The sequence below is a fragment of the Drosophila ananassae genome, chromosome 2L (genome assembly GCF_017639315.1).
Source record: "Drosophila ananassae strain 14024-0371.13 chromosome 2L, ASM1763931v2, whole genome shotgun sequence".
Lineage (NCBI taxonomy): Eukaryota > Metazoa > Arthropoda > Insecta > Diptera > Drosophilidae > Drosophila > Drosophila ananassae.
This window is the reverse complement of record NC_057927.1, coordinates 20,514,222-20,526,993: the sequence shown is the minus strand read 5'-3', so window position 1 is coordinate 20,526,993 and position 12,772 is coordinate 20,514,222. Positions and strand designations below refer to the sequence as shown.

The window sequence follows — 12,772 nt, the reverse complement described above, 5'->3', positions numbered from 1 at the left end:
AAATCAGCGATTAAAACGGCTCACATTTTGTTCAATTTTTTGTTTTTCGCTCTTCGAGAAAAGAGCCTGTTGATTTATGAGGCTGTCCTTTGGTTACATGAGTGTCCGGTTCCCTGATAACCCGGCTCGCTTATGGACCTCTTATTTATCACGTTGATATGTTTATTTTCAAGCTGGCACAGTGACACGGCTCCGGGCAATTGCAGCGTAAAGATCAACAATCGTTCAATTTATCAACATTTGCAAGATTTCAAGCGAAGCCGAGAGAAAGAGGTTTCATGTTGGTTGGGTTCAGGCATCGTGCCTGAAATCGCAGCTGCAGTACACGATCCTCGCCCGATGACAAATGGCCGCATGCAACACTCACCCAGGTGGAGGTAGTGGTGGTGTTGGAGAAAATAGAGGAGGAGCTGGCGGCATCACGCATCAAGTTGCGATTTGCGCCATAAATCTAAATTAGCCGACTCTGAGCGGTTCCTGGTTGCACTATTGCAACCGACCAGGCTCTGTTAGTTGGTCCACTTGCCCAATCAATTAGGTGCACATAAAAGCAGACGTAGCAAATTTCAGGCCATCCGGCGACTGTGAGAAATTTTTCTTCTCAGCCCCGTACAGCAATATTGTTCTTGCTATTGTTATTGGTGCTTTGGCTGAGCATTTCAACGCTGGCATAAATCATAAAGAACCTTTTAAACACGACTTTGAACGTATGATTTCAACACAATTTGTAAATAAATTAGATCGTGATTATGGCAACATCAATATCGCCAGCAACATCAGCATCAGGCATCCCTGCATCCAATCCAAGCACTGGCAGCAGCAGCAGCAACATTATTAACCGGCCAATGTCTGGCATGTGTGGTGGTATTAGCTCTCCTGTCGTACTAACTATATATTATAATGGCCTGCACAACAAAACCAGCAATAACAACGGATCCAAACCAAAACAAAAACTCGACAATTGCCGTCAACAAGTCTGCAATGTCGGCAGCAACGCGTTGTTAGTTGCAAGTTGCAGTTGCTGTTTCTCCATGATGTAGCTGTTGCTGTTGTGTCTGAGAGTGCCACATGCATATTGTCTGTCTGACTGTCTGCCTGCGCAGGTTCATAACTTGCCTGTCAGCTGCCAGGCTGAGTTCTGACGGAGCCTGGAAACCCCCAGCAGACTAGGTACTCTCTCTATACGAGGTCGAATTATATTTTTAATGGATAGTTTAAGCTTTAAGACAGAGGAGAGGAGGTCCTAGACCTAAAACCGTAATTCAAGTGAGAATTATATATTATTTCCAGACGGACAAAAAAACCAATGGACCCCCATTTGGGGGCAAGGGTACAATAACAATGCATCGTAACTGTAATAGTTGCAACTATTTTTGTAAGGTTGTTCGAGTCTGACTATATTTGCTTTGATTTACCAACATTATTATGAAGTTTTGTGTCATGATTTTGCCATCATTATTTAGCATTAAGAAACGATGGCGCGTAATGTGTTTTTCATGTGAACTGCCAGGCCAGACGACATTTATCATCATCAGATGGTTGGTTGCTCTCCAAGTTGGATCCGGAGGAGCAACGGATCAGTTGTAATAGCCACGTTTCCCTGCCTCCTGCACGATCGTCTGGAGAGAGGCGAAGGCTTCGCTGGCCGTGGGCTCGATCTCCCGGGCGGACAAGATGAACAGATCCTCGCTGTCCGACGGACCACGAAGCTCGTACGAGAAGGTAATTGGAATCTTCAGATGGCCATGGGCCCAATCCTTTGATCCGCCACTTGAGGGATAGATGGTCTCGTAGATGCTGCCGCTCTTGTAGATGCGTCCACTGATATCCTTGATTCGCTGGGCCGCCAACTGTCCAATCTCTTTCAGATCCTGGTAGTTCTCCACACGATCCGGTGTATGTCCATAGGGGAACATGATCATCTGGGAATAGCTGTGCAGGGATATAAATGTCTTTATCTTTTCGGCTTGAGAGTGCTGCTCCAGGTATTGGACTATCCGCTGCGTTTCCACCTCGCTGCCTGCTGAAGGCCCGGAATAATCGTAGCGACAGGGATCCCCACTAGCTCCGGTCACGTTCCAGTGAAAGGGGAAGTTGCGATTTAGATCGACACCACGGCAGATGCCGAAGAGGGCTCGATTTTTGCGCCACATGCGATCTCCCACGAATGTGTAGCGGTATCCATCGGGATTTACAGTCGGGAATATCAGCCAGTTCTGGGAGCGGGCCACTTCCCGGATTTCTGGGTCCTTCGAGTTCAGAAGTTGATCTATAATATATGTGGCTGTCGCTGGGGCAATCCACTCCCGGGCATGTATTCCACTCTCCACAAACACACTGGGGACATTCTCGCGACCAAAGGCAAGTCTAACTCCTTTGATGGGCAATCCCTGAGTGCTGGAGCCCAGATCTACAAGAGTAACCACCGAGGGATGCTGCTTAGCCAAGTTCTCCAACCAGTTGTATATGCTCTCCAGAGGATGATACCTTTTCCAGTCGAACTGATCAGCGGGAGTGGTTTCAGGAGCCACTTCCAGATAGTTGGCGTCGATCAGGGCCTGGAAGTTGTAGTTCAGGACGCGGTGGGTCACATTGTAGCTGTGTACTAGGTCGTCGAAGTCCGCCACCTTGGAGCCCGTTACCATAATGGTTAGCTTTTGGCCCGGAACTCGGGCGTGACCCATGAATGAACAGGAGTCGCTGGCCAACTCCAAAGCTTGAAAGAAACGCACATGTTCCTCGCTGGCTAACTGCACTAGGTAGATCCGGGTGTGATCATAGCGCGCCTGGGCCACACTAGCAGCTGGGTTGACCTCCTCACCTACGGCACACTGATCTGCCTTGGTGCAAAAGCTGGCTGCTTCAGATTGGAGAACTCTACCGCTCGCCAGGAGAACGAGCAGTAGCAGCTGGAGCGGAATCCATCCAGATAACATCTTCACTCACCGACAGTTAAAACAATTTTAAATTCTTTCCATGTTGCTGTGTCGAAACAAACAAATCTGAGACACACACACTCTCATTTAAAACAACGGAGATAACGAATCTAAAAATATAATGATAATCGAACGCCGGATTACCTGGAAACAATGAAAGCCTATTTCGAAATTTGAATAAGCGTTAATTTATCAATTCATATATAATTTTAGTTTTTATATTCCTAATCCTTAAAATATTAGAGTTATTAAAGTTCTAGATAGAAGTAATAGTTTTCTAGGTGGTCAAAATGTGGACTAGTGAATGGAGATGAATATATGACCCCCTGCAGTGACCATATCTTTGCCAATATTCACCCGATTACTAAACGGAATACCTTAATCGATTTGTAGATCGATTCTCCACAAATCTGCATAAATATCCAGAAACGAAATATTTTTTATATTTTTTGTTAATTTTTCTGGGCTGTCCCCTTAAAAATGTGGAATAGTGGATAAGGGTGAATACATGGCTCCCTGCAATGACCATATCTTTGCCAATATTCACCCGATTCCTAAACGGAATACCTTAATCGATTTGTAGATCGATTCTCCACAAATCTGCATCAAAATCCAGAAACGAAATATTTTTTATATTTTTTGTTAATTTTTCTGGGCTGTCCCCTTAAAAATGTGGAACAGTGGATAAGGGTGAATATATGGCTCCCTGCAATGACCATATCTTTGCCAATATTCACCCGATTCCTAAACGGAATACCTTAATCGATTTGAAGATCGATTCTTCACAAATCTGCATCAAAATCCAGAACCGAAATATTTTTTAGATTTTTTGTTAAGTTTTCTGGGCTGTCCCCTTCAAAATGTGGAATAGTGGATGGGGATGAATATATGGCTCCCTGCAATGACCATATCTTTACCAATATCCACCCGATTCCTAAACGGAATACCTTAATCGATTTGTAGATCGATTCTCCACAAATCTGCATCAAAATCCAGAAACGAAATATTTTTTATATTTTTTGTTAAGTTTTCTGGGCTGTCCCCTTAAAAATGTGGAATAGTGGATGGGGATGAATATATGGATCCCTGCAATCACCATATCTTTGCTTAAAATCATCCGATTCTTAAACGGAATACCTTAATCGATTTGTAAATCGATTCTCCACAAATCTGCATCAAAATCCAGAACCGAAATATTTTTTAGATTTTTTGTTAAGTTTTCTGGGCTGTCCCCTTCAAAATGTGGAATAGTGGATGGGGATGAATATATGGCTTCCTGCAATGACCATATCTTTGCCAATATTTACCCGATTCCTAAACGGAATACCTTAATCGATTTGTAGATCGATTCTCCACAAATCTGCATCAAAATCCAGAAACGAAATATTTTTTATATTTTTTGTTAATTTTTCTGGGCTGTCCCCTTAAAAATGTGGAATAGTGGATAAGGGTGAATAAATGGCTCCCTGCAATGACCATATCTTTGCCAATATTCACCCGATTCCTAAACGGAATACCTTAATCGATTTGTAGATCGATTCTCCACAAATCTGCATCAAAATCCAGAACCGAAATATTTTTTAGATTTTTTGTTAATTTTTCTGGGCTGTCCCCTTCAAAATGTGGAATAGTGGATAAGGGTGAATACATGGCTCCCTGCAATGACCATATCTTTGCCAATATTCACCCGATTCCTAAACGGAATACCTTAATCGATTTGTAGATCGATTCTCCACAAATCTGCATGAAAATCCAGAAACGAAATATTTTTTATATTTTTTGTTAAGTTTTCTGGGCTGTCCCCTTAAAAATGTGGAATAGTGGATGGGGATGAATATATGGATCCCTGCAATCACCATATCTTTGCTTAAAATCATCCGATTCTTAAACGGAATACCTTAATCGATTTGTAAATCGATTCTCCACAAATCTGCATCAAAATCCAGAACCGAAATATTTTTTAGATTTTTTTTTAAGTTTTCTGGGCTGTCCCCTTCAAAATGTGGAATAGTGGATGGGGATGAATATATGGCTTCCTGCAATGACCATATCTTTGCCAATATTTACCCGATTCCTAAACGGAATACCTTAATCGATTTGTAGATCGATTCTCCACAAATCTGCATCAAAATCCAGAAACGAAATATTTTTTATATTTTTTGTTAATTTTTCTGGGCTGTCCCCTTAAAAATGTGGAATAGTGGATAAGGGTGAATACATGGCTCCCTGCAATGACCATATCTTTGCCAATATTCACCCGATTCCTAAACGGAATACCTTAATCGATTTGTAGATCGATTCTCCACAAATCTGCATCAAAATCCAGAACCGAAATATTTTTTAGATTTTTTGTTAATTTTTCTGGGCTGTCCCCTTCAAAATGTTGAATAGTGGATGGGGATGAATATATGGCTCCCTGCAATCACCATATCTTTGCTAAAAATCATCCGATTCTTAAACGGAATACCTTAATCGATTTTTAAATCGATTCTCCACAAATCTGCATCAAAATCCAGAACCGAAATATTTTTTAGATTTTTTGTTAAGTTTTCTGGGCTGTCCCCTTCAAAATGTGGAATAGTGGATGGGGATGAATATATGGCTTCCTGCAATGACCATATCTTTGCCAATATTTACCCGATTCCTAAACGGAATACCTTAATCGATTTGTAGATCGATTCTCCACAAATCTGCATCAAAATCCAGAAACGAAATATTTTTTATATTTTTTGTTAAGTTTTGTGTGCTGTCCCCTTAAAAATGTGGATTAGTGTATGGGGATGCCATGACCATATCTTTGCCAATATTTACCCGATTCCTAAACGGAATACCTTAATCGATTTGTAGGTCGATTCTCCACAAATCTGCATCAAAATCCAGAAACGAAATATTTTTTATATTTTTTGTTAATTTTTCTGGGCTGTCCCCTTAAAAATGTGGAATAGTGGATAAGGGTGAATAAATGGCTCCCTGCAATGACCATATCTTTGCCAATATTCACCCGATTCCTAAACGGAATACCTTAATCGATTTGTAGATCGATTCTCCACAAATCTGCATCAAAATCCAGAACCGAAATATTTTTTAGATTTTTTGTTAATTTTTCTGGGCTGTCCCCTTCAAAATGTTGAATAGTGGATGGGGATGAATATATGGCTCCCTGCAATCACCATATCTTTGCTAAAAATCATCCGATTCTTAAACGGAATACCTTAATCGATTTGTAGATCGATTCTCCATAAATCTGCATCAAAATCCCGAAACGAAATATTTTTTATATTTTTTGTTAAGTTTTCTGGGCTGTCCCCTTCAAAATGTGGAATAGTGGATGGGGATGAATATATGGATCCCTGCAATCACCATATCTTTGCTAAAAATCATCCGATTCTTAAACGGAATACCTTAATCGATTTGTAAATCGATTCTCCACAAATCTGCATCAAAATCCAGAACCGAAATATTTTTTAGATTTTTTGTTAAGTTTTCTGGGCTGTCCCCTTCAAAATGTGGAATAGTGGATGGGGATGAATATATGGCTTCCTGCAATGACCATATCTTTGCCAATATTTACCCGATTCCTAAACGGAATACCTTAATCGATTTGTAGATCGATTCTCCACAAATCTGCATCAAAATCCAGAAACGAAATATTTTTTATATTTTTTGTTAAGTTTTGTGTGCTGTCCCCTTAAAAATGTGGATTAGTGTATGGGGATGCCATGACCATATCTTTGCCAATATTTACCCGATTCCTAAACGGAATACCTTAATCGATTTGTAGATCGATTCTCCACAAATCTGCATCAAAATCCAGAAACGAAATATTTTTTATATTTTTTTTAAGTTTTCTGGGCTGTCCCCTCCAAAATGTGGAATAGTGGATGGGGATGAATATATGGATTCCTGCAATCACCATACGGAATACCTTAATCGATTTGTAGATCGATTCTCCATAAATCTGCATCAAAATCCAGAAACGAAATATTTTTTAGATTTTTTGTTAAGTTTTGTATGCTGTCCCCTTAAAAATGTGGATTAGTGTATGGGGATGCCATGACCATATCTTTGCCAATATTCACCCATATTTTATTCGACATATTTTATAGATTTTTTGTCTTATTTTTTGGGGGATCCCTTTTAAAATGCTGCAGAGTGTGTGCGGATGGAAAATCCATCCGATTCTTGCGCGGAATAGCTTACATGATTTGTGGATCCATTCTCCATCAGTCTGCATCCAAATGGGGTTCAGAGAAGGCTTTGAATTTAGGAAATACACTCTTTAAAACTCTTTTCTTTATGGAGATAAATCGTTTTTCCATCTGTTTGTATATAGTTTAATGAATTTCCTTCTTGAAGTTATGCAACAACTGCTGAAGAGAATATTTGTGGCACAGCCTTGGAACACATTTCCATTTACACTCTATTAGCAACGCCAAATATTCGAGCATGTTAGGATTTAATTGGTTCCTGTGATGGCAACATTGAAACCGACGACAAGTGGAAGCGAAGACGCACTTGTTACCACCGATGGCTCCACAGGCCAAATTTGGTTTGGTTTTGCCCCGCGTTTCCCCATGAGCCAGAACAAGCTCGTTAAACGTTTTTCTATTGCAATCGAGCTATAAATTCTACCAAAAATGTAACTAATGAAGTGTTATGAAAGGTGCTCATAAATCGTTGATTCCGTTGCCTGCTGGCTGAAAATACGAGAGAAACACCAATGTTTAGAATAAAATATTTATTGAGAAGCTAGGAAGCTTAGAGATTAGTTACATAATTTATAGAAGTTTATTTAAAAAAGTATCTAGTTCCCTGTTGGTGCAATAGCATTGGGTTATGCAACTGGCATTGCCAGTGCTACCAGCATCGCCATCCATCCATCCATTCGTTCATATACGAAAATTCATTTCTCTTAATTGACTTAACGTGACTTGGACTTGAGAAAAACCAATTACAAAGCCACATTAATATCTGGCAACAATTTGCTGCCTTTTGAGCAACACAATTTTAAGCCAAGCATGCAACCAAAATTTTAATTAAGAAAATATTTTTTTTTTTGGTGATTTGGGGGCTGGGGTAGTTGGGGGTGTAGGTTGTGGCGGCGTGGGCGGCTTATGCACAAAAATAATCTTATCAAACATTTTGGCAATTAATTCGACAGAGTGACAGTGGAGGGGATGGGGAATTGGGCAGTCTTTGGTCGCAAAATCAGGAGCTGCAAGTTGGCGAGTTGTCCATAAAATCATTTTAATTTCTTAATTTACCACAACCTATAAATCATGGCCTTAGGTGTTTTGGCCATATAATGTAAGCCACCTTGCAATGGCATTCGCATTCGCATTCGCGTTCGAATTTGGATTCGGATTCGCACCATTTTCCAGCATTTCGCATTCGCTATGGAAATGCTGTCTATCACCGAGTCTTATAGGCCGCAGCTGGGGTGTTGTAAAAATACCAAAAATACCGGACAGCCGTGTTGGTCACGTCTTGGACGTCTTGGTCGGCCTGTCCGGATCGCCGGCTTCATTAGGTGAGGCTTGTACATATTAATTAAAATGTGTATCCCGCAGATACACATACTTATCGTGAACATACGAGTATGTAGGAGCCTTAGATGGCTAGACACTAAATCATCTCCCCGGGGCTGTAACTATTTGCACTCCATTCGGATATGGAAATCGTTGCAACAGGCCAGGTTTTCCTCCAACTGGCTATGTTTGCGTTAATTGGCACCACTTTCTTGGGGCGGCCAGACACCCGAAAGAATGAAGTCAATTCAAATTGAACAATTACGGAAAAATCTCGTTCGCTTCAGCAGTAGCAGATCAAATAAATCAAGGAAATGTCAGAAATTTGCCATGACTTGTCGCGGGCCTGGGCTTTGGCCGCCAAATTAATGCAATTTTGTGTAAATTACTCATTAAAAACGAAATAAATTTCAGTTGGAAGGCATAAATCACGCCTTATAGAGCCGCTACAAGCCACACGAACGGAAAACCGACAAAAACTAAACAAAAGTCTCGATTACCTGGGCTGGCCTGGCTTGTAAATGAAATTTCATCTTGCCAGGGAATCAAAAGAGGACCGGGCGATTGTCGGATCGGGGGCAGGGGACCGCCAATTAGATATTTTATTGCTAATGTCCGACCAACTCAAGTATCCAGCTTGGCTGTCCAATGTGTTCGGAGCCTGTCTACATCAATTAAAAGCACATTTGACAATGATATTTATACTTGTTGGGCTCGGTCTTCGGACTGTTTCGATTTCGTTTTGGGCTTTGGATTGGATTTTTGGCCCCAAAAACGTTAGCCAAGTTCGGTAATTATGGATCAATCGCTTCGGCGAGCAAGTGGAAGTGTGTTCTGCCAAAATGTGTTGCACCGACTGGAATGATTGGGCAAACATTGGCAGCAACATTGTTGCACAGTCACTCAGCAAATTATCAACGGGCCCAAAACAAATGTAAAATTGTTTGAATTTGTAACAAACACACACCATGGCCATATTTGTTTGCGGCCCAAACTAATGACGTGGCTTGCGGGTCGTTGAGTTTTAATTGTGAAATGTCGTGCAATAAATTGCAAGATGGCCAAAAAATAAAGAAAGAGAAAAAACTGGAACCTAGTATCCTGAGTACAGTGCAGTGCAATTCAATTACAGCTCAATTTCATGGCAGCAGCAGCAGCCACTGAGAGCCATGGCCATTTAGAGAGCCCGGCGACAATTTGTTTATGGAACCGCCGCGGACTTTAAATGGACCGGAGCATAAATCACTCGCTCTCGGCTCCGATCAAGCCCAATTGTCAATGGCCGGTACACATCGCCTGTAATTGGGAAGGTGGAGTTCACTACTTTGCTGGGCCACAACACAACACATCACATCACCCACCAGTAACTGCAATTGCAACTTGCAACTGTAACTGCAACATGCTCCTCTTTGTCAGCTGCTTGGTAGCAATTTTACATACCAAAGCAATTTGCATGGCTCTCCGATCCACTTGCAATTAGGCTGGCGTGTTGCCCTCAGGATGGCTGCAGCACAGCAGCAACATGCCTCAGAGTTGCTAACTGTTGCCACTTAATTTCTTAATTTTCCATTGCGTGTCGTGTCTAGTACTAATGACATCATTTGCGGCAAGTTGCACATAGCTTGGAAATGCCAAAGAATCCATAACAGAAATCTAGATGCTCTATAAGGATTGTTGCTGCAAGAACTACTTATGGATATTTGGAATTTTTCATATTGTCCTTGTTGCACCAAGTGGCATATTGCATGCGAGCAGAGCTTTTGCAACAGACTCACGACCAACTTGCAACTCGGCCAATGCGCAGCTCATAAATGTGGCCAAAAGCAAGGCACCAGGCAAACGCAAAACGACTTCCTGCTCCTCGAACATGTCATGGCGGGGCAACAACAAACAACATCACATGTGCTAGTGCTGCTGCAACACCATATTTCATACACGCAGGCGCCTCTTCAAAATATCTGCTGCTGCTGTTGCTAACGCTGCTGCTGCTGCTGCTGCTAGTGCCTCATCTTTAGCGGCCTCTTCAGTCAATAAAAATATCTGGCAAAAATGTTGCTTACGAAAATCTAAAAGCAACAGAAAATGCAACAACCGCCGCATGCCAACATGATTTTCCTTGCTTTTTCATTATTGTATTGCGACATTTTTGTGTTGGTTGCTGCTCTGCGAAATCAAAGCACAGCAGCAACATGCAGCACACGCAAAAAAATTAAGTCAGATGTGGCATGATCATACATGCATTCTCAGAAACTTTTTAATAAAATTTGCTCGGTGCAGCTATAGTTGAAGCAACAGCAGAATCATCAGCGACATTGCAACTACATGAAGGCGACGCTGCAGCGAAAAATGTGCGCGCGATAAATTTATGTTGGCAACATCAAATCGACGTAAATTACGCGACGCCTGGTTACCAGGCTGCCAGTTATCCAGGCGGCGCTTTGGCTGTTAAATTCTTGGCTGAAACAACCGGCAATCGTGGCTGAAGACTGGGGCAGATGTTGCCGCTTGCTGCAAAGACGTAGTGACTCTAGCAACACATTAATTCACGCGTACTTAACACGACCACGCGGGACCTGTTGCCATTCAGGTTGCTGTTGCTGCTGATGCTGCTGTTGCTGTTGCTGCTGCAGCAGTTGTTGGTTGTCATCCCATCTGTAATACAAACGCATGCCTTGATTGGGGGGAGGGAGAAGAAGCTGCCGGCAAATTGCTGTTTGTAATTGATTTAAATACGTTGACGTTGCGTGGCAAATAATTCAGGCCTGCTATGCGACCGAGTTGATTATACGGCTCGGGCATAGCTGCTTAATTGTTGCCACAGCCCCCAGAACTTTCAAAAATTGCTCTTTCTCTCTATCCGTCTTTGTGTCTTTTGATTCCAAGTTAAAGCTCAGACTGCTTGCCAGCCAATCGACTTTATCACTATCCGTGGCCAGTGTGAAAGCAAACAACGGCGGAACAACAGTCGCCAATTATCGTTTTGATTAATGCTAGCTGCCAAAATGAATTTTCATAAGCGCTTTTCACCATTTCTTCCCATCAATTATCATAAATACAAACAAATTTGCAATAAACTGCACAGCACGCAGTGGTAAAGGCAATTTTCCAGCCGGGTTAAAGGCAAAAGCCATTCAGGAACACTAACAACTGCAGAAACTGCAACAACAGCACAGCATCAACACCGACAACAACTTCAATTACAATCACGTCAACATCATTTTCAACGCAACGAGATATATTTCTATTAGCCGAATTAATGTCAGCATAATTAATCACATCCAATAATGCCCAGTGACTAGCCAAGCACAACAGCAATAGCAGCAACATCTCCAGGGTCAGCGGTTCGTGTTGCACCTTTTCCTCCTCCTTCTTTTAGCCATCGGATTCCCGAGAGACCTTCACACTTTTGTTTATTGGCCACAATGCGTAGGTTGCAGCCAGGGGCATTTTATACGGCTTGGACCTGTGAACTGATGGAGAGACTCTCTGGAGACTGTGGTGTTAATGCAGTTTGATTGTTGGCCCAGTGTTAAATTTTCTGTATTTTCTTTTTGGCCAGATAACGCTGGCAGATGTAAAATGGCAATAGGATCGGTGCTGCGCAAATTGCACATATAAATTCCACACAGTTTTTACAGTTTTCCCGGCCAAGTTTAATCCTTCAATCTTATAATTTGTCTCCAGCTGCTTTTAAGGCGTTTTCATGCCAGATGCTGGATCAAAGTTTTTGTTAAGTTCTTGATTTATTTGGCATAATTTTTTTATTGGCAGTTTCAACACGTTGATGGCTATCAATTTGCACAAATTAAAAATTAATTGCAAATTTATGGCTTTTAATTTACTTATCGCTTGATTTATGTCCAGCCACTCCAGCCAAAATAATTTTTATGATTTAAAGCTCAGTCGGCGGTGGTGCAGCATTTTTTCTTCTTTTTTCCCCATTTAAAGTTTGTTTTTTTTAGTGGTCTAGTTGGTTGCACTTAGAATAGTTAAGAGGCAAGCAATTTAACTGAAATTAATTGCAAGCTTTTTATATTTTTATTTGGAGCATTTAAGCCTCCACATTTGAGCCGATAAAAATGCAGTCCAACTTGAGTCTAAAAAGCGAACCAAAGCGGAAGTGGCACGTCAAAATCGCAGCGAAACGCATTTGGGCCAAAAGCTTTGAAATCGAATCGAAATCAAAGTAAAAAGAACACAAAATGTAAATGCAATTTGCAAATTTTACTTGCATTTTTCTAACAATATTCCAATTTATACTGGGCCCAGCTGAAATTATTCAAAAGCCAAACGATAAAAGGCAAACAA

The 12,772-nt window shown here is 41.4% G+C and overlaps 1 protein-coding gene across 1 annotated transcript; it reads right to left on the bottom strand.

The window, feature by feature from the left end:
- Window positions 1-1,368: 1,368 nt before the first annotated feature.
- LOC6501538 (zinc carboxypeptidase) lies at window positions 1,369-3,008 on the bottom strand. The gene has a single exon (XM_001955407.4). The coding sequence runs from the start codon at window positions 2,934-2,936 to the stop codon at window positions 1,578-1,580; it is 1,359 nt and encodes a 452-aa protein (XP_001955443.1). The 5' UTR covers window positions 2,937-3,008; the 3' UTR covers window positions 1,369-1,577.
- Window positions 3,009-12,772: the final 9,764 nt, after the last annotated feature.